Here is a 22975-nt window from a genome sequence, read left to right on the forward strand (position 1 = left end):
CTCACATACTTCTAGGAATTTCAGGAGCAGTTGAAGATTACCACCTTTAAAGATATTGTAATCAGGGATAAAGAGCTCACAGGAGCATTAATTGCTTCTCTTATCAACTGCTACATCAGAGATAATGCTGCTGTTGATGGCATTAGTTTACATTTACAGGACATCTGCCCACTTCTGTATAGCACTGATGATGCTATTTGTTCTAAGGTATGATACTTTGTTACCTATTTCAGTGATTCTTTTTTTTTTTTTTTTTTTTTTTTTTTGTAGAGACAGAGTCTCACTTTATCGCTCTCGGTATAGTGCCGTGGCCTCACACAGCTCACAGCAACCTCCAACTCCTGGGCTTAAGCGATTCTCCTGCCTCAGCCTCCCGAGTAGCTGGGACTACAGGCACCTGCCACAACGCCCAGCTATTTTTTGGTTGCAGTTTGGCCGGGGCCGGGTTTGAACCCGCCACCCTCGGTATAAGGGGCCGGTGCCCTACCGACTGAGCCACAGGAGGTATCATGGTATGATGAAAGGAGGTATCCTATTTCACATAATATGTGACCGCAGTCACGTAGCTTTCTTAAGCTCTCCTGGCCCCAGAATCTTTATCTGTCTAAGAAATAGTTTCTTAAAATCTATGTATACTCTTTTTTTTTTTTTTTTTTTTGCAGTTTTTGACCAGGGCTGGGTTTGAACCTGCCTCTTCTGGTGTATGGGCCTGGCGCCCTATTCCTTGAGCCACAGTCGCAGCCCATAAAATCTATGTATACTCTTTTAAGTTTTTCACAAACAATCACTGATAATGTTTCTAGGCCATATTTTAAAAGGCCATGGTTAGAAATAAGAAAAATGACTAAATTTAAAAATGAAAGAAATATAGCCATTAGAGGATTGGATTTCTCTCATTAGAAGTTAAAGACAATTACTAAAACTTTAACTAAATCTGTGATGAATTAAAGTTAATGGGGCAATCTTTATTGATCCTTCCCTACAGGTGGAAAAAAATAAATAAATCACTGTTGCATGGACTGCCTGCTGACCAATAATGTATTGACTAGGCAAGAGAATTACCAGACAAAAGCTGTCTTGCTTAACATATTTGTGAGAGGAATTAAGGATAGCTAGGATTTTTTGGTCAAAACTTTTCTGCCTAAAATTAAGAAGAAGTAAGTTTGTAGAGTTGTTTTTATTTCTAATGGTAATAAACTATATATATACACATAATATATAAATTTAGACATTGACTGAAACTTAACATTGATAGCATCATCTGTCTACTTGATTTTCTATCTTTTTAAGTTCTTATCATCTCCTCTTCTAGGCAAATGAGCTTCTCCAGCGTTCCCGACAAGTTCAAAATAAGACAGAAAAGGAACGAATGTTAAGGGAATCCTTGAAGGAATATCAAAAAATCAGCAATCAAGTAGACCTTTCCAATGTTTGTGCTCAATATAGACAAGGTGACAAATAAAATGTTCTTCATATCTTTGTTTAACTCAGAGGACAAATGACTTTGTATAAATAAAGCAATGTAATGGTGAAAAATCACTTCCCAGAGGCAAATCTTCCTCCAACCTAAGTACCCAAATGATATGACATAGTAGCATCATTGTGTTTCAGTAATTTAGTCACTACACTGACCTCTGCAGAAGCTGTAGTGCTCGAGTGCTCTTTTTCTATCTTTATATCTTTTTTTTTGGTCAAGTGAAGCAGTGGGAGTGGAGAAGGAACAAAGAAATCTGTAACTGGTTGTGATCAATTAGTTGTAAATACCACTGCACTCGGACCAGCCCAAATATATACCTTTTTTTTTTTTTTTTTTTTTTTTTGAGACAGAGCCTCAAGCTGTTGCCCTGGGTAGAGTGCTGTGGTATCACAGCTCACAGCAACCTCAAACTCCTGGGCTCAAGCGATTCTCCTGCCTCCACCTCCCAAGTAGCTGGGACTACAGGCCCCTGCCACAATGCCCAGCTATTTTTTGGTTGCAGCCGTCATTGTTGTTTGGCGGGCCTGGGCTGGATTTGAACCTAAATCAAATGTAACATAAGGTAAAGGATATTAATATTAGCACGGGTATTATTTTGAATTTCAAGATATTTTTTCCCTTAGTAAGGAATGAAAACCCTTCTTTTTGTTATTTTTTATTTTATTTTTTTTTTGAGATGGAGCCTTAAGCCCTGGGTAGAGTGCTATGGCATCACAGCTCACAGCAACCTCTAACTCCTGGGCTCAAGCAATTCTGCTGCCTCTATCTCCCAAGTAGCTGGGACTACAGGCGCCCACCACAACGCCTGGCTATTTTTTGGTTGCAGCCGTCATTGCTGTTTAGCGGGCCCGGGCTGGATTCGAACCTGCCAGCTCAGGTGTATGTGGCTGGCGCCTTAGCCACTTGAGCCACAGGCACTGAGCCCTTTTTGTTATTTTAAATATGGAAATTGTTTCCAATGAAGAAATGTATTTAATAGCTGCCTTTATGGCATGCTCAGAACTTTTCCTTTGGAAGATGCATTAGAAATGTTTTATGATATTGTCAGAAGGGTGATTTATGTTTGATTATAATTTTCATATGCCAGCTAAGGGAAGGTATCTCTTACTTAGTAACAACCCTTACGTCTTTATCCTTTTTCTGTCCCATCAGTGCGTTTTTATGAAGGTGTGGTGGAACTTTCTCTTACTGCTGCAGAGAAAAAAGATCCTCAGGGTCTTGGACTTCATTTCTATAAACATGGAGAACCAGAAGAAGACATGGTTGGACTTCAGGCCTTCCAGGAAAGGTAGATTCTATTACCTTAGCAGATGTTAGCTTTATGGATACTTTTCTTGGTGTAAATTTTTGACTAATATTATTAAGAAAATAATTATTTCAAATATAACATTTATATCATTGAATTATGCTTTCACTTAAAATGACTTGGTTTATCAAAGGCCTGAATCAGGACTATAACTGTTAACCTAGAGATAAAATTTTAGTTTGATGAAAATCATTATTTTTTAACAAATTCGGGTTAATATGGGGGCACATATGATTAGATTCCATAGTTTGCTTGTGTAAAGTTGAAGTCCGCGTTGTGAGGCCAAAGTGGACAGATTGCGCCCACAGCTCAAAACCAGAAGCAATAGTGAGATACCATTTCTAAAAAAAATAGCTGGGTATTATGGCAGGCACCTGTAGGCCCAGCTACTTAGGAGGCTGAGGCAAGAGGATCACTTAAGCCCAAGAGTTTGAGGTTGCTGTGAGCTATGATGCCATCACTCTACCCAGAGTAACAAATAAGACTCTGTCTCAAAAAGGAAAAAAAAAAATCTGTGAAGGTTCAGCGCCCAAAGCACAGTGGTTAAGGTATCAGCCACATGCACCCAAGGTTTGAATGCAGCTTGGGCCAGCTAAACAATGACAACTGCAAAAAAAGTAGCCAGGCGTTGTGGCTGGTGCCTATAGTCCCAGCTACTTGGGAGGCTGAGGCAAGACAGTTGCTTGAGCTCAAGAGTTTGAGGTTGCTGTGAGCTGTGACACCATAGCACTCTACAGAGGATGACATAGTGAGACCCTGTCTCCAAAAAAAAAAAAAAATCTGCCAATTATGATATTGGTATTTTAATAGAGATTGCATTGAATCTGTGGAGCACTTTGGGTAGTATAGACATTTTAACAGTATTGATTCTTCTAAGCCATGAGTACGATATGTTCTTCCATTTGTCAGTATCTTCAATTTCTTTCTTTTTTTGCGTTTTTGTTTGTTTGTTTTTTGGCCAGGGCCGGGTTTGAACCCACTTGAGCCACAGGCACCACCCAGTATCTTCATTTTCTTTTCTAAGTAACTTGTAGTTCTGTCTCTATAGAGATCCTTCGTATCTTTTCATATCTTTTGTTAAATATATTCCAAGATACTTCATTTTCTTTGATGCTACTGTGAAGGGTATTGTGTCTTTGATTTGATTCTCAGCTTGACTTTTTTTCTCTCTTTTTTTTTGTAGAGACAGAGTCTCACTTTATTGCCCTCGGTAGAGTGCCGTGGTGTCACACAGCTCACATCAACCTCCAACTCCTGGGCCTAGGCGATTCTATTGCCTCAGCCTCCCAAGTAGCTAGGACTACAGGTGCCTGCCACAAGGCCCAACTATTTTTTTGTTGCAGTCTGGCCGTGGCCAGGTTTGAACCCGCCACCCTGGGTATATGGGGCCAGCTCCCTACCCACTGAGCCACAGGCTTCGCCCTTTTTTTTGTTTGTTTGTTTTTTGAGACAGAGTCTCACTATGTCAACCTGGGTAGAGTACCATGGCATCACAGCTCACAGCTACTTTAAACTCTTGGGCTTAAGCAATTCTTTTGCCTCAGCCTCCCAAGTAGCTGGGACTAGGCGCCCGCCACAACGCTCAGCTGTTTTGTTGTTTTTGTTGTAGTCATTGTTCAGCAGGTTCTGGCCAGGTTGGAACCCACCAGCCTTGGTGCATGTGGCTGACACCCTAACCACTGAGCTACAGGTACCAAGCCTCAGCCTGACTCTTGTGAGCATATATGAAAGCTACTGATTTGTGGACATTGGTTTTATATCCTGAGACATTGCTGATTTCTTTAGCAAATCTCTTGCCTCCTGAGTTAGCAAAGAGAAATAGTTTGACATCCCTATCCCTATTTTGGATACCCTTGATATCCTTCTCTTGCCTGTTTACATTGGCTTGGACTTCTATCACTGCTATTCCATGTTGAATAGTAATGGACATCCTTGTCTGGTTCCAGTCCTAAGCAAGAATATTTTCAGTTTAAGGAATGTCCCCTCTTTGCCAATTTTCTTAAGAGATCTTGACAAGCAATGGTGCTGAATTTTATCAAATGCTTTTTCTGTATCTGTTGAGAGGATTGTGTGGTCTTTTTTTTTTTTTTTTAACCTTCTGTTTATGTGGTGAATTACATTTATAGATTTGCGTATATTGAACCAGCCTTGCACCCCTAGGATGAAGCCCACCTAATCGTGATGAATTATTTTTTTTGTGTTGATGTGTAACTGAATTCTGTTTCCTAAGATTTTATGGAGTATTTTTGTACCAATATCCATTAATAATATTGGTCAGTAGTTTCCTTGTTTTGTTGTATCCTTTCCTGTCTTTGGTAACCGGGTGATAGTTGCTTCATGGAAGGAATAGGGGAAGGCTGTTTCCTTCTCAGCGTTTTGAAATAGATTCTTCAATATAGGTACAAGCTCTTTCTTTGAAGATTTAGGAGAATTCTGGTGTGAAACCTCTGATCTGGGACTTTGTTTTTCTGGAAGCTTTTTTTTTTTTGTTTCAATTTCAGTACTTGATATTGGTCTTTTGAAGGCATTGTGACAGGAACCTGTAGTCCCAGCTACTTGGGAGGCTAAAACAAGAGGATCACTTGAACCCAATATTGAGGTTGCTATGAGCTGTGATGCCACGGCACTACTGAGCAAGGGTGACAAAGTAAGACTCTTGTCTCAAAAAAAAAAAAAAAAACCCAAAATTCTATTTCTTCCTGCCTGAGTCTAGGGAGATAGTGTGATTCTAGGAATTTGTCCATTTCCTTCACATTTTCAAATTATTGGGCATAGAGATTTTTATAGTATTCAGTGATGATATTTCATATTATTTCCCCTTTTTCATTTCTGATTGAGCTTATTAGAGATCTTTGCCACTTCTGGTTAATTTGGCCAAAAGCTTATAAATTTTATTTATCTTTTCAAAAAACTAACTTTCTGCTTTTTTAATCTTCTGAGTGGGCTGGCTCACATCCATAATCCTAGCATTCTGGGAGGCAAAGGAGGGAAGATTGCTTGAGTTTGAGAGTTAGGGACCACCTAAGCAAGAGTGAGACCCTGTCTCTACTAAAAAATATAGGGAAAAAAACTTCAGAATGGTTCTTTTATTCTTATTTCACTTAGTTCTGCTCTGATTTCATTTCTTTTCTGGGTTTGGGATTGGATTGCTCTTTTTTCTCTTGTTCCTTAAGATGATTCATTAGATTGTTAATTTGTGCTCTTTCTGATTTCTGCATGTGGTCATTTAAAGCAATGATGAATTTCCCTCTTGGGACTGCTTTTGTAGTATCCTACAGGTTTTGGATAGCTTGTGGTCTTATTGTCATTTTTTTAAAGGAATCTAATGATTTTTGTTTTTATCTCCTCCCCCATCCTATCAGATACTATGAATTTTATGATTTTATGGGGGATGGGTGTTCCTGTTGGAATTGATTTGTATTTTTATTCCATTGTGGTGTGTAAAGATGCATAGTATAATTCCTATTTATTTTTTTTTTTTTTATTGAGGCTTGTTTTGTGACCTAGGATATGATCAATCTTGGAGAATGACCCATGAGCTTATGAGAAGAACGTATATTTAGCAGTATTGGGGTGAAATGTTCTGGAGATATCTGTTAAGCCCATTTTGTTTTAGGGTGATGTTTAAATCTAAAGTTTCTTTATTTAATTTCTGCTTGGAGGATCTTTCCAGTTCTATGATGGGGTTGTTAAAGTCCCTGGCTATTATGGTGGTGGTATTTATCATTTTGTTTAGATAAAGTAAAATTTGTTTTATAAATCTGGGAGTGCCTAAATTGGGTGCATAAATATTTACAATTGATATGTCTTCTTGTTGAGTTGTTCCCGTGATCTGTACATAACACCTGCCTTTGTCTTTTTTTACTTTTGTTGCATTAAAGTTAGCATTATCTGTGGTGAGAATTGCAGCTCTCACTTTCTTTCATTTAATTTGCATGAAATATTATTTTCCAGCCCTTCACCTTAGGTCTTGATTTATCCTTAGGGTTAGTTGTGTTTCCTGAAAACAGTAGCTATTAAGCATGTAATTTTTTAAATCCAATCAGTCTAGTCTTTTCAGTGAGGAGTTCAGAAGCCGTTCACATTTATTGAGAGAATTGATAAGTAGGGTAGATTTCTGTTCATCCTGTTGTGTGGGGCTCTTTTGCTATATTTTTATCACTCTTGGGCCATATGTTAGTCTGTCTTTAGTACAGGTCTGAGTACTTCCTGCAGGGGGCGGGTCTAGTAGTGACAAATTTCACAGCGTTTGTCTTTCAGGAAAAGATTTGATTTTTCCATTAAAAATGGAACTGGGTTTTACAGGGTACAGAATACTGGATTTGCAGTTCTGTTAAAGAAAATTGAAGTAGGAGTCCACTTCCTTCTGGCTTTTAAAGTTTCCACTGAGAAATCAGCTGTTAACCTGATAGGTTTACCTTTATAGGTCAGATGGTGCTTACATCTGGCTGCTTTTAGAATTTTCTCTTTCATTTTGACTTTGGCCAGGTTAATTGCAATGTGTCTAAGAGGACCTCTATTTGAACTGAGTCATCTTGGAGTTTAATATCCATCTAGTAACTGTATGTCTGAGTTTCTGGTGATGCTTGGGAAATTTTTAATCGTAATATCTTCAATGAGAGTTTCCATGCTTTTGAGATTCTCTTCTTCAGGGGTACCTATAATTTGTATGTTTGTATGATTTCCATAGTCCTACATCTCTCTAAGGCTCTACTTATGCTTTCTTCTTTTCTCCCTCTTTAATTGACTGTTAAGCTCAAGAGCCTTGTCTTCAAGCTGTGAGATTCTTCTCCCTGATTTAATCTGTTGCTGAAATTGTCTGTTGTGTTTTGGAACTCCGTGACTGCCTCAAGGAGTCCTGCTTCCTTAACCTGTTTTGTTTTGTTTTTTTTCTTTTGTTTTGTTTTGTTTTGAGACAGTCTTAACAATGTCACCCTCAGTAGACTACTGTGGCATCACAGCTCAAACTCTTGGGCTTAAGCAATTCTTTTGCCTCAGCTTCCCAAGTAGTTGGGACTACAGGCACCTACCACAGCACCCAACTATTTTTTTTTGTTGTTGTGGTTGTAGTTGTCGTTGTTTAGCAGGCCCGGGCCAGTTCAAACCTACCTTCTGGCACCCTACCCACTGAGTTATGAGCACCAAACCAACAATTTTTTAATCTTTATTACATCTTTCCTTATTTTTTTCCAGATCCTTGGTGACTTTGTCTTTAATTTTGTTAATTTCTTGAGACATTGTTTTGACTTCTTTTTGTTGGTTTTCAACATTTATTTGCAATTCCATTCATTTTATTTGCCATCCATATCCTGAATTTCATTTCTGTCATTTCAACAATTTCTTTATTGCTGGAATTTTCTGTAGTAGCTCCATTGTGATCCTCTGGTGGTGGTGGTTGGGGGGTGATCTGCTGCAGTTTTTCATGTTGCCAGAGGTCTTTTTCTGGTTCCTCCTCAGGTGTGATTTCTTTATTTTTCTTCTCTTTCCTTTCTCTTTTTAACTCTAGGATATAGGATTGAGGTGACCCTTTAGAGACACAGAAGACATCCTCAGACCTGCAGAAACACACAAGAGGAAAGTAGCAGGAGTGGGCAGAGCAGCAGAGTGGGAACCGGTCTGATGAAAATTATTAAGGGCTTAAAGATGTTTTTTAACCTGCCACTGTAGTTTTCCTGAAACTTTATTAATGTGTTTTGTAATAGTATTCCTTATTTGAAAACAAAACTGCCTTTTGGGGTTTTTTTGAAAAATTTTTGCTTCTGGGTAATGATTAGTATTTTAAATGATAAGAATTCAATAGTTTAGAATAGACAGGGTCTTGCTCTTGCTTGATCTTGAACTCCTGAGCTCAAGCAATCCACCCACCTCAGACCCCCAAAGTGCTATGAGTACAGGCATGAGCCACCACACCCAGCTTATAGACTTTTTTTGAAACAGGGTCTCATTCTGTTGCTTGGGCTAGAGTGCAATCATCATATCTCACTGCATTTTCTACCTTCTGGGCTTAACTGATTCTCCTACCTTAGCCTCCTGAATAGCTGGGACTTCAAGTATGTGCCATCATGTTGCATGACCAGAGACGCAAACGAACAGCAGCTTTGCCATGGGTGTAAACTCGCTCCTGTAATTATTAAGTCAAAAAACAGACTACATGGGATGGGATGGCATGTAGTGAAATTCTTTATTCAGGGTTTTGATTTTATACCTTTTTAGTTACATACACACTTAATCTATTATCTGTTAGTTTCACTATTACCTCATTTTACTTATTTGAAATTAACTTGAAAGGAAATATCCTGTTACCATATCAACACAATCACTTTTGCAGTAAACATTTTCTTCTAGACACTGACTAATTTCTGGACAGGTATCTAAATAAAGATCACAAAGAAGAAAGTAGCCACAGGGTAACAGAGTTAATGGAAGAGTATCTTCAAGCGTTCGCTCAGTTTACTCAGTATGAAGCACTCAGTTTACTCAGTATGAGGTAATGACTGTGTCTTTCCTCAGGGCAGAGCACCTATAGACCTCTGACAATATGTTGTTAACATACGTCAACCCTCTGTCCCGTCAACCCTTTGGCCTGTATCTGAGGAAGGGCGGCATGCCCTTTGATCTCAGACTTCACTGGGCCGCACAGCTTCAGAGAATGGGCTTGTGGAATTTTTAACTCCAGGCAAGCCAACTCTGTGTGTGTCCTAGGGGGGCCTAGGTCCCTTAAGCCTCTGGAAGAAAAGCCATTTTAAACTCACACTGAGTTCACTTTGTGTGCTTGATGTAGGGTATATTTATTTCTAAATATTATCCTACACATCACACCCAGTTTATTTTTTTATTTTTCACAGAGACAGGGTCTCTTTATGTTGCCTAGAGTGATCTTGAATTCCTGGCTTCAAGTGATCCTCCTACCTTGGCCTTCCAAAGTACTGAGATTTATATTACTCTTTTTTTTTTTTTTGTAGAGACAGAGTCGCACTTTATGGCCCTCGGTACAGTGCCGTGGCCTCACACAGCTCATAGCAACCTCCAACTCCTGGGCCCAAGCGATTCTCTTGCCTCAGCCTCCCGAGTAGCTGGGACTACAGGTGCCTGCCACAACGCCCGGCTATTTTTTTTTTTTTTTTGGTTGCAGTTTGGCCGGGGCCAGGTTTGAACCTGCCACCCTCAGTATATGGGGCCGGCGCCTTACCGACTGAGCCACAGGCTCAGTGTCTGACGATTGCAATCCTAGCACTCTGGGATGCCAAGGTGGGTGGATTGCTTGAGCTCAGGAGATCAAGATTAGCCTGAGCAAGAGTGAGACCCTCTCTCTACTAAAATAGAAAAACTAGCCAGGCATGGTGGCACATGCCTGTAGTCCCAGCTCTTCAGGAGGCTGAGGCAAGATGATTACTTGAACCCAGTAGTTCAAGGTTGTTGTGAGCTACGATGATGGCATAGCACTCTACCCAGGGTGACAGAGTGAGACTCAGTCTCAAAAAAAAGGTACATGTATTCTCTACAATACTTTTCAAACTCTTGTGTATATTTAAATTAGATAAGGTAAATCTGTTGCTTTCTAGTTAAATAATATGGATTGCCCCTTTTCCATTCTTTTTCAGATTAAACAGTTACAAGTGCATTACAGATACACTTCAAGAATTGGTAAATCAAAGTAAGGCTGCTCCTCAGTCTCCCAGTGTGCCCAAAAAACCTGGTCCTCCTGTGTTGTCATCGGATCCCAATATGCTGAGTAATGAAGAAGCAGGACATCATGTGAGGGAAATGGCATATATTCATTCTGAGAATACACTGTGTTTAAAAGTTCTGTATAGTAGTGGCGGCATAATCTTGTTGGGAAAGATTGTGGCTCTTAGAAGTTACCATGTAAGGATTCCTGATTTTTTCCTTCTTTCCTCCCTTCTCTCCTCCCTCCCTCCTTCCTTCTCTTGCTCAGGCTGGTCTAGAACTCCTGACCTTGAACAATCCATCTGCCTCAGTCTCCCAGAGTGCTAGGATTACAGGCAGAGCCACTGTACCCGGCAGAATTCTTGATTTCTTATTAGGGGTTTGCTAAGAGATTGTGATACCCAGCAACAGAGTCTTTCTGCTTATTTTTACTGTTTTCTTTATTTTAGTTTGAACAAATGCTTAAATTGGCTCAGCGATCTAAGGATGAGCTCTTCAGTATTGCCCTTTATAACTGGCTAATACAAGCTGATCTTGCAGATAAGCTGCTACAGGTAAAAAACTTAATTGCAGTATTAATTTATATTTTTGAGAAGCATAACTCAATGATTTAAGTACATGCATAGCTGTAGGAAATTCAGTCTCTCATCCTGTGTCTACCATTAGATACCAGTATAAAGTTAAGCAATGCAAGTACCTTTTCCTAAAGGGCAGAGTAGACTGTTGTTCCTCTTTTGTTGTTTAGAAGCTGGTGATTGGGACAGTTTATATAGTCGGGTAGGAAACACTGGATTGATTATAAATAAAGAGACCTGAACTTCATCTTAACTCTGCCATTAAGTTACTATATTACTTCAAATATGTCCCTTTAGATCCTTAGTTCGGTTTCCTTTGTCTGTGAAATGAGTACATGGCATCTGAGAATTTCAAGGATGCCTTTGAGCTCAGAGTCCAGGAATCAATAGTTGTGTTCTCAAAGTTTATTAATGAGTTTGTAATTTTATAGTAAATTATTTTCATCAATCTAATGTAACTTGTAGAATGTTCTATTAATTGTGGGGAAACAGTTATAATGGGAAAAATTAGTCTCTCTTTTATCTATTAATGTTGGATTATAATTTTACTTGTTTTCATAAAACAAGTCACAGTTACAGTTGTGTTTAAAATTTTCTACTTAAAAAGTAATTAGATATGAAAGTTTTCTGAATATCTGTACAATTTCCAGGTGGCTTCTCCATTTCTAGAGCCACATCTGGTCCGAATGGCCAAAGTTGATCAAAACAAGGTTCGATATATGGATTTACTCTGGAGGTACTATGAGAAGAACAGAAGCTTTAGTAATGCTGCTCGTGTTCTATCCAAATTGGCTGATATGCATAGGTATGCCATAATATTCTCATTGTGAAGAATGATTGAAGACTGAGCTATATGTACTTACATCCAGATTTCACAAACTAAATAAAACCTCATCCAGGTTTATGTAAGTGGAATTTTTATGCATTTACTAACCTAATGTTCATATGTTCCTTTTTTCTGTTTTTTTTTTTTTTTTGGTTGTTGTTGTTGTTTTGTCGTTGTTGTTGTTGAGACAGAGTCTCACTGTGTGCCTGGGTGGTATGCCATGGTGTCACAGCTCACAGCAACCTCAAATTCTTTGGCTCAAGTGATTCTCTTGCCTCAGCCTCCCAAGTAGCTGGGACTACAGGTGCCCACTACCATGACTGGCTAGTTTTCCCATTTTTAGTAGAGATGGGGAGGGTCTCAGTTTTGCTCAGGCTGTTCTTAAACTCCTGGTCAGGCTATCCATCTGCCTTGGCCTTCCAGAGTGCTGGAATTATAAGTATGAGCCGCCACAACTGGCCTCTTGTTTTTAGAGACAAAGTTTCACTTTATCGCCCTCAGTAGAGTGCTGTAGCATCACAGCTCACAGCAACCTCCAGCTCTTGGGCTTAGGCAATTCTCTTGCCTCAGCCTCCCAAGTAGCTGGGACTACAGGCTTCCACTACAGGCTTCCAGGACTACATGCAAGAATGCCCGGCATTCTTGTTGTTGTTGTTGCAGTTTGGCCGGGTTTGAACCTGCCACCCTCGGTATAAGGGGCCGGCGTCCTACTCACTAAGCCACAGATGCCAGCCCTCTGTTTTGCTTTTAATAATGTATAGGAGGTACCAAAAGAATTCAAGCTGTATTGTAAATTCTTTTCTTTCAAATGTTTCTAGGCTCTTTGCTATTAATAGTTAACTATTTTGAATTAAGATAACAAAAACTATTTCTCAAAGGCTTTATAATTTTAAGTGTTTTACTAATTCTAGAGTAATTTCCTCTACTTCCACATCAGTTTAAATTACTAAAAAGGTCTTAGAGCATATGTATTGAAGATTTTTAAGAGTCCTATTGAGATAAGCATTGAGATATCTGATTAGGTTATCATACCAAAAGATAGGTTTTTTTTTTTAAAGGACAATTTTTTTTATGAATTTTGAAATTTTATTGGAATTGATTTACATAGAAATATAAAGTTCTAAAATTAGACAAGATGCTCTTAAAATAAATGATTCCAACAAGAACTTACATGATCAGATATGAATACTCAGGTAATTAAGACTGTAAGCATTAGCACAAAGATAAAAAAAACATACTAAACTAATGAAGAAGAATAAAGATCAAGAAACTAACATATACATGAACACTTGATTTACCAGAGAAGTATAAATGCATAGGAACAAGAAAAACATCTTTTTGGTAAAAGTGTTACAATCAAAATGGAAAAAAATGCAAAATTCACTCACCTATATTTAATGCCTTATTAAATAACTCCCAGGGGATTATTGATCAAAAAGTCTCTTGTAGAATTATAAACCTTCTAGAAGATAATATATCTCTGTCATCTTGAAGTAATGAAATATTTCTAATATAAAACAATAAGTACTAAACAGGCTAAAAAAGATTAATATTTTCATTATAACTGGGAATGTCTATTTATCAAAGAAACAATATTAAACAAATTACAAGGTAAGTGATAGAGATATTTTCTTTTCCTTCCCTTTCTTTTCTTTCTTTCCTCATCAAAGGAAAGAAAGAGGGAATGGACGGAGAGAGGGAAAAAGAAACAAAGAACAAAAGAAGGGAAGGACAGAAGAAATAAATGAAAGGCATAAAAGAAGAAAATGAGAAAGAAAAGAATGCAAATATCCGTCAATAGTTAAATGGATTCATAATTAATGTTATATTCATCACTGGCAGTATAGTCAAACTTTAAAGGACAATTTAATAAAATATTGAACAGCTTGTTAATTGGATCCTCTGTTTTCATATGTAATAATACAAGTGCTATTTCTAAAAACTGGTTAAGTTAGGAAGAGGAGGTATTAAGCCAGGGATGTTACTAAATTATTTTGATCAGAGTGGTTACTTAAAGAGTTTCTTTGTGGCTAATAGTAAATGTGACTGTGAATGTGTGTGAGCACAGGCTTGAACTCACACAGGTGATTTTTTTGCATCTCTGGACCCACAGCTTTTTTCAGTCTTCTTGCTCACCTTGGTATGAAATACATCCTAATTGACATATTTGTATTTTCAGTTCTTAAGACATTGTGTATCTGAAAGTAAGAGTTTTCCCTCCTAGCACAGAAATTTCGCTTCAGCAGCGACTAGAGTACATTGCTCGAGCTATTCTTAGTGCCAAAAGTTCCACTGCCATTTCATCAATAGCTGCAGATGGTGAATTCCTTCATGAATTAGAAGAAAAAATGGAAGTAAGTACTAAAGATATTTAAACTATGTTCATATTGAGTAGTAGCCACATCAGTTAATTCCACTTCCCATTCTTCCCCTGGTAAAAAAAAATAGGTCTTTAGAAGTCATTATTAATTCTGATCTCTTCTGCCTCCCCCCCCCCATATATATATTTTTATTAATGTTTAAATATAAATTTTAAAGAGATTTTAAGGATAGTAGCACTTGAGTCATGAAAATACTGTTATAATTTAGAACTAGTTTTCTTTAAGGCTTTCTAAAGGTTTTTTTTTTTTTAATTGTTCCAGTAGCAACTGGATTATACCACGTTTTACTTAGAAGCTAACAAATATGTCCATAAAGCAGGGTAGGCTAAATTGTAAAGGCACTCACACTCAGAAACATAATGGTTAAAGTATAAAAGTTCATTTTTCATTCACAGTAATTCAGAGTGGGTGCTTCTGATTGGTAGGTGGCTTTTCTTCATGAGGTTGATTTAGGGATGCAGTATTGTCAGGCATTCGATTCCCTAGGGCCTTTTCTTTGTCTTTGGTTAGAGGGAGGAAGGGAAAAGGGAGCATGTACAAAGTACATTTGTTGTGAGTGATGTGACATGCTTTACTTCCATTCTTCCTTTGAAGAGAACTAACCCATATGGCTATACCTTCCTGCAAAGGAAGTTGAGAAGGATTGTCTAGCTTTTATCTGGCTACAGTCACAGAAGGTATTAATATTGGTGTGCAGCAAGGGCTCTGCCACAGTATACTTCCTGTGAAGTCTGTTATGATGAGATGAAATCTGTTACAGTGATGCTAATTTATTACAGTAGTAATAAATTATACTTTATTTATACAATATTTTATTATTTATTTATACAGTATTTTTATTTTAGCAAACTTAAGTCAGATATTAGAAATCACTCCTTCAACTGCCTGTTAGTTTATCATAAAAAAAATTAAGATGTCCTCTTTTCTGCCCAAACTAGGTTGCTAGGATCCAACTTCAGATACAGGAGACACTACAAAGGCAGTATTCTCATCATTCTTCTGTACAGGATGCAGTTTCTCAGCTGGATTCTGAGCTAATGGACATAACTAAGGTAATAAAAAAGCAAGTGAAATTCCTTCAGTGGTTACCTAATATCTAGAAATTTCTTGTTTGTTTTGAATTTTGTTCTTTGTTTCATGGGAAAGATTAACCACATAATGCGATTAACTATCCCCAGTAGCTTGTCACTGGGCTGACAGATTACCACTGCTGTATCCAACTCCTAGAAAAGGCTAAACTATTCTTTCCAGGCTGGTAGCTATGAAAAACCTATCAGCTGAACATGGGGGCTGTGTTAAAATCAGCTACTTTATAGTCTCACTTCTGTCCTCAAAGAAAGTTAACTTATCTTTGCTTCACGCTCCAGGCATCTCTCACTCTGTCACCCTAAGCAGTTCCTTCTACTTTAGTTATTCTTGGACATGGTTCCAAGTACCCTGAAGCACCCTGGGATTTGTCAGTATTCCCATGATTCTTTGACCTCTAGTTTAGAAATACTGATTGTAAAGGAAATGTCATTGCTGCATCTCCCTCCCAGCCAAGAATAAAAGGCACACATACTAAAATCTATTTGAATGTATTTATCATATATTCATTGTTTTTAATATGAAGTTATTACCAGCTATATATCATGTCATATTTTAGAAACTTTACATAAATTATCTAGTCTTTGGTTATTTTTAATTTTCAAGGAGTACTTCACTATTAATCTCTGATTAATGCCATCTGGTTGTGTGTTTAATTTTGGGATTTTCTCCCACAGCTTTATGGAGAATTTGCTGACCCATTTAAACTTGCAGAGTGTAAACTTGCAATAATTCATTGTGCCGGTTATTCAGATCCTATATTGGTGCAGACACTTTGGCAAGATATCATAGAAAAAGGTAAGTGTTTAATCAAAGGTATATGAACATAACATTAGTTGGTGAGTTAATAGAGGAATACAGATTGATAGTAGCTAATATAGCTAAGGCTTATAAAAACCATATATACTTAAGTAAAGAATAAATGGAAGGTAGAGGGTGATTGTATGGAGAATGACCCAACAAATATTTAGAGAATGTTCAGTAAAAAGTTCTATCATTTTTATGGTTTGTACTGCCTAATAAGCAATATTAGATGCTTACTTCAGAATCTCATAACCAGTACCCACATAAGATGAGAGAATAATATGTCAGACATTAACAGAAACACAGAATCTGCTAACTGTATTAATGTGGAATATAAGTTCTAAAGTATTTTTAACCTTGAAACAATTAAATAGCCAAAATAATATTTCACATTACAAATACTTTGGGTTTCTGATAATATGTCTCTTTCTAACAGAATTGAATGACAGTGTAACATTGAGCTCTCCAGATAGAATGCATGCTCTTAGTCTCAAAATTGTACTCCTGGGCAAAATTTATGCTGGCACACCCCGCTTCTTTCCTTTAGGTAAGCAATAACCTCAGGTACTGTCATGTTTTATTTTCTGCTTTGGTGATTTTCTTCATTGACATGAAAAAATAATGATCTTCAGAGTGAAATAGTGTTTCTTAGTTGCCATTTAGCTTAACAGTTTAATTTTCCCTCCCCAGAAAGAAATAGCCCCAAAGAATAGCAGAATTTGTTGATAAATAATTCAGTATAAAACTTTATTGGACTAACTTTGACAGTTTATATATTGATCTTGGGATTGTGCTGACAAATTATGATTACATTGTTGGTAACCCAATACAAGTTTGTGAAGAGAAAGGAGAAATAGCTGGGGGGGTTTGTTTTGTTTTTGTGCATGGGCAATCTGTAATTGACTTCATTGCTTTCTCTTATACTGAGGGCATATATTTCTTTAAAATAGCAAATAGTTGCCTTAAAATTTTAATTATTTTAATCCCTTTCTTAACCAAATATGCTGACTGTAATTGTTATGTAGATAACTAATTTATGAGCCATTTGCCAATTTACAGTGTTTTCCTCAGTTGTAAAACAATACAAGCAACGTATGTACATCTATAAAGTGGAATATTAAGCATTTTTGTGTTACTGAAAAGATACTGAGAAACTGAAAATCCTTACATAACATTATTTTTTCAATAAGCTTTCAAACTTCTTTTTTTTTTTTTTTTTTTGTGGGTTTTGGCTAGGGCTAGGTTTTGAACCTGCCACCTCTGGCATATGGGACCACCACTTTGAGCCACAGGCGCCACCCGCATTCAAACTTCTTAACAGACCATCTTGATTTAGGATCTATTCCCTTGACATGGTCGGAAATGAAACCATTATACCTTTATTTCTCATAGGTACGGTATTAAATATAAAACCGCACCTTTCCAAGCCATCTTATTGATCAGAAAAATAAAAAGAAAATTTAGAAGCCAATATATATATTTTATAAATGTTAACTATGTCAGACATACTTTTAATATTAAAAAGGCTACATTGCACACAGTTACATTTGGGGAGTTTCTGCTTTGACTTAGATTACTAAGTCATTTAACTTAATTTATTTTTCAGCCCAGTGAATTTTAGAGTAGAAAAGAATTTCATTTTTCTGTCAGTCTCTCCATGGCAAACAAATCAGGGACTTCAAATGGGATCAAGTTTTTAGAATTCTTATAACCTACCCCAAGTCTTCGAATATTAAATTTTAGATTAGACACAGGTTTGGTGGCAGTTTTTTCAGTGATTCATTTTGCCCATGGATGTTCACATTGGTTAGGTTTGGACTTTAGATATCATAACTATAAATCTGCTTGTTACTGTTACGATCTATAAGGCAGGAAGTAAAAAGTGACAGAGGGCCCAGAAAATGTAAATCTAGTGAGTGAGGCATTAGAAAAACACACTCAATATTTCTAAAACCAATATACAATCTCACTCTTCTGGAACATTTTCAAATTGTATAAAGAAATTTTTAAAAATACAGATACTAAAAACTTATTAGTGGGTCCTCTTTAACAGTGAAATTGTGAACAGTCTGTTTTCTCCTTGTACCTAAGTTCTCTAAAATGTAGTTTTATTCTTTTTTTTTTGTAGAGACAGAGTCTCACTGTACCGCCCTCGGGTAGAGTGCCGTGGCGTCACACGGCTCACAGCAACCTCTAACTCTTGGGCTTACGCGATTCTCTTGCCTCAGCCTCCCGAGCAGCTGGGACTACAGGCGCCCGCCACAACGCCCGGCTATTTTTTTTTTTTGTTGCAGTTTGGCCGGGGCTGGGTTTGAACCCGCCACCCTCGGCATATGGGGCCGGCGCCTTACTCACTGAGCCACAGGCGCCGCCAATTTATTTTTAATTTCTTAAAATTGGTTTTCAGAAATTTCTCCTCACTATGGATAAGACCTACTTTTAGTATCAAGAGTTAAATGTGCTAATTTCTGATCTTTTCTCTTCCCTAGATTTTATTGTACAGTTCTTAGAGCAACAAGTTTGTACTTTGAACTGGGATGTGGGCTTTGTAATACAGACAATGAATGAAATTGGAGTCTCATTACCTAGACTATTAGAAGTTTATGATCAGTTGTTCAAATCACGGGTAAGGAAAATACTAAGTAAAGTACAATTTTCTTTATTTAATTAAAGTAACTAATTTTTCCTCCGCATATAACAGGGAAAGTATTTTGATTGCATATTTTTATGTGTTATCATTTAGTCTAATACATTTGTGGCAGAGATTTGCTTCACTGGTTGAATATTGGAAATTCTACATCAGACTTTTAAAACTGATAGTGAGAATGACTCTGCTGCATATCATGATTAAAATGAAATGTTATTTTTTAATCTGAATAAACGTAATTATATGTGCTTTACTCTTGTTAGAATAGGTTAAACCAAGGTGGGGGCTAAGCCAATTAGCCAATTAAAAATTGTCATTTACTTTGAAAGAACAAAATAACATTGTATTGTATTGATTATTGTACCCTTATCTAAAATATCAATATTTAAAGATCTTTTTCACAATACTGAACCTTATCAGACTATATATTTTGCAATTTTTATCCTAAAGATAAATAATCCAAATAAATGTTGTTGAACTAGATTGTCTTCTATAGTAGTATCATACACTGCTTCACAAGGCATTTTTTTGTTTGTCCCTATTGGGTTACAGTAAGCTTGTGATGGAAATGAGCAAATGTTAGTATCTCCATCTTACATTGCAAAAAGACGAGGGCAGAAATAACCTGTTCAAGTCACGTGGCTATTGAAGCCAAAACTGGAGATTCTATGGCTGGTAGTTTAGTAGTCTCTTTTTGTATCAGACTAAGTTTGCATAGATTGAGTGTAAAAATGCTATCAGCCCATAGAAAGAGACAGATTTTTTTTTTTTTTTACCTCAGATTCTTAAGCAGGACATCTGCATACTCTTCGAAGTAGATTGATACAATAAATATATTTCCTAAATAATATCACAATATACTTCTATTTTGAGACAGAGTCTCACTCTATCAGCCCAAACTAGAGGGCTGTGGCTCAGGCTAACTCACAGCAACCTCAAACTGGGTTTAGGTAATCCTCCTGGCTCAGCCTTCTGAGTAGCTGGGATCATAGGTACTCAACATGATGCCTGGTTAATTTTTCTATTTTTAGTAGAGAAGAGCTCTTACTTTGCTTACACTAGTCTCAAACTCCTGAGCTTAAGTAATCCTCCCGCCTCATCCTCCCAGAGTGCTAGGATTTCAGGCATAAGCTACCACATCCAGCCTCCAAAACACAATTTTTAATGTTGTTCAAAATATGAACAATAACCAGATATATAATTTAGTAGGCACATAATATTTCGTGCTTTTTAATAGCAATAAATTTTTGCTTGAGACCTGATGATTAACATATGGTTGAAAAATAAATTGACACAGTTTACCTTATGTCTTTCTTTTTTTTTTTTTTTTTTTGTGGTTTTTGGCCGGGGCTGGGTTTGAACCCACCACCTCCGGCATATGGGACCGGCGCCCTACTTCTTGAGCCACAGGCGCTGCCCCTACCTTATGTCTATCTATTTTTTGATAGGATCCATTCTGGACCAGAATGAAGAAACCACTGCACCTCTTAGATTGTATACATGTACTATTGACAAGATACGTTGAGAATCCTAGCCAAGTTTTAAATTATGAACGGTAACTATGAATTTAATTAAATATTGTATTCTAGCAAAAGCTTTATTATCTATTTATTTATTTATTTTTTGAGACAGAGTCTCACTATGTCACCCTTGGTAGAGTGCTGTGTCATCACAGCTTACAGCAACAACAAACTCCTGGGCTTAAGCGATTCTCTTGCCTCAATCTCCCAAGTAGCTGGGACCACAGGCACCTGCCACAATGACTGGCTATTTTTTTGTTGTTATAGTTGTCATTGTTGTTTAGCTGGCCAGGGTTTGGTTCAAACCCACCAGCCTCACTGTAACCACTGTGCCACAGGTGCCAAGCCACTAGCAAAAGCTTTTAAATGCTTCTAATAAATAACAAATTTGAAGAGAGCATGGAAAGATATGGGGATTATAAAGAAGTATATGGGATTTAAGTTCTTGGCTCTTGGATACATTAGCAGTATCAGTTTGAATGCTATTGATCAGCATATATGAAATGTAGGGATTTTTTTCATTTTTCAACCCTTGTCATAAATCCTTTCTACACGTGAACATGTAACTTATGAATTCCTTCTGCTTTGGATTAGTGACATAGAAACAATACATTTTAGCTACAGTCTTCGGCTCTAACAGCTGAGCTATCAAAGAGACATGAAGATATGTATGTCTTTGTGATATAATTGGCCATTTCAAGGGATATTCTTTTGAAAAAGCCAAAAGAATGTAAATATTCTTAACAGGAGTCATACCTTGCTGGCTTCTTCTCACCATAATGATCTTCAAATAGAAAATGGTGGTTATGTGGTGATGTACCTTCCCCCTAAGTTTTCTTCTCTGTATATTTATTTGCCATTTACTTAATCATGTGATCCTTACTCTTCTATGGGACTATAAGTAAGGTTAGAAGAAGTGAAAGGGTTGGGAGGAAGAAGCTTTATAAGAAGAAATGTTTCTAAATGTATAGATAGTTGATCAAGTGTCTTTTCCTTTACAGGAGAAGATTTACAAATCTCTGCTTGGATGCTGTTTGTGGTTATCTGGTGGAGCTCCAATCTATGAGCTCATCAGCAACAGTACAAGCCATCACTGGGAATTTTAAATCTCTTCAGGCTAAATTAGAACGGCTACATTGAGTATTATAATGTATTTTCATCCATACATTTTGATGTGTAAAATAAAAGCTCAGCTGGGTCCAGATATCAGATGTTCTAAATCTCAGAATTTACTAACAATTTTATGAGAAATGTGTTTTTAATAAGTGGCTATTATCTATAAACTACATTTGCTAGATGAATTCTATTACTTTAGTTTTTAATAATCAGGTTAAAAACAACTGAAATAAGATTATATATATATATATTTTTTTTTTTTTTTTTTTATGGAGACAGAGTCTCACTTTGTCGTCCTTGGTAGAGTGTTGTGGCATCACAGCTCACAGAAACCTCAAACTGTTGGGCTTAAGTGATTCTCTTGCCTCAGCCTCCCAAGCAGCTGGGACTACAGGCACCCGCCACAATACCAGGCTATTTTTTTCTTGTTCTTGCAGTTGTCATTGTTGTTCAGCTGGCCTGGGCCGGGTTTGAACCCGCCAGCCTCGGTGTATGTGGCTGGTGCCCTTACCCACCGAGCTAAAGGCACGCCTATGTATGGTTTTAACACAAGGTTAAAAAAACTTAGAAACTCTTATTTTGAATTTTATTGTAGGCAAAAAGTTTGAATTTACATTTTTTATTTACAAGTTAGTCCAAGGATATTGGCATTAAAATTTGAATAGGCTACCTAAGCTGGTCCATTCTCCTTCTCTTTGTTTGTTTTTTGAGACAGAGTCTCACTCTGTTGCCCTGGGTAGAGTGCCATGGCATCATTGTACGTAGCTTACAGCATCCTCAAAATCGTTGGCTCAAGTGATCCTCTTGCTTCAGCTTCCAGAGTACCTGGGACTACAGGTGCCTACCATTACGCCCAGCTAGTTTTTCTATTAGTAGAAATGGGGTCTCACTCTTGCTCAGGCTGGTTTCAAACTCCTGAGCTCAAGCAGTCTACCCACCTCAACCTCCCAGAGTGTTAAGGTAATAGGTGTGAGTCACTAATGATAATAGTGGATTCTGAAACAGTTCTTAAATAGGCTAATAGCTGTTATTTAAAAAAATTAAAAAAAAAATTGTTAGATTCCTCCTTGGAAAGAAATTTTCTTTCTCCAGTGACTAGTTTTATTGGTTATAGCCCTTAAAGATTGATAATATTTCTGGTTGTTTGAGTAGGTGATAAACTTGTAACTAATGTTCTGTGTCCTGAAAACCCACACAGGGAGGTACTATTTCCCCTTGGTGTCTCCCTGGCTCCTCTTTGGCCTTTTGACTACCAATTCCATTAGAGCAGTGGTTCTCAAAGTATTTGTTAGTAAATCAGATTCTTGGGCCCAGACTTAGTGAATGAAAGTCTTTGGGGATAAGGCCCAGCTCTGCATTTTAACAAGTCTACCAGGGGATTTTGTTGGATGTCAGGTTTAAAAACCGCTACAGTTAAGGAAACTGCTACCTTCTGTTATGGATTGAGTTCTAAATCTGGTTCATCTTTCCACCTTCCCCATCAATGACACAATACATGAGTTTTACCCAAGGCACATAATATATAAAGCAAAATTATTTGTAATGTAGTTTTTAATTAGTTATTAACAA

General features: G+C 37.3%; 1 protein-coding gene across 1 annotated transcript in view; it reads left to right on the forward strand.

The window, feature by feature from the left end:
* Positions 1 to 21494, forward strand: part of NUP155 (nucleoporin 155) — an 89131-nt gene extending 67637 nt beyond the window's left edge. Inside the window, exons 23-35 of the mRNA XM_053592027.1 lie at positions 16 to 207; positions 1313 to 1451; positions 2630 to 2765; positions 10385 to 10538; positions 10901 to 11005; positions 11677 to 11831; positions 14077 to 14206; positions 15172 to 15285; positions 15997 to 16117; positions 16560 to 16670; positions 18613 to 18749; positions 20219 to 20325; positions 21292 to 21494. Of these exons, the coding sequence (XP_053448002.1) occupies positions 16 to 207; positions 1313 to 1451; positions 2630 to 2765; positions 10385 to 10538; positions 10901 to 11005; positions 11677 to 11831; positions 14077 to 14206; positions 15172 to 15285; positions 15997 to 16117; positions 16560 to 16670; positions 18613 to 18749; positions 20219 to 20325; positions 21292 to 21430 (1740 nt within the window). The 3' untranslated portion in view covers positions 21431 to 21494. The remainder of the gene's footprint in view (positions 1 to 15; positions 208 to 1312; positions 1452 to 2629; positions 2766 to 10384; positions 10539 to 10900; positions 11006 to 11676; positions 11832 to 14076; positions 14207 to 15171; positions 15286 to 15996; positions 16118 to 16559; positions 16671 to 18612; positions 18750 to 20218; positions 20326 to 21291) is intronic.
* Positions 21495 to 22975: the final 1481 nt, after the last annotated feature.

Source organism: Nycticebus coucang, chromosome 1 (genome assembly GCF_027406575.1).
Source record: "Nycticebus coucang isolate mNycCou1 chromosome 1, mNycCou1.pri, whole genome shotgun sequence".
Taxonomy (NCBI): Eukaryota; Metazoa; Chordata; class Mammalia; order Primates; family Lorisidae; genus Nycticebus; species Nycticebus coucang.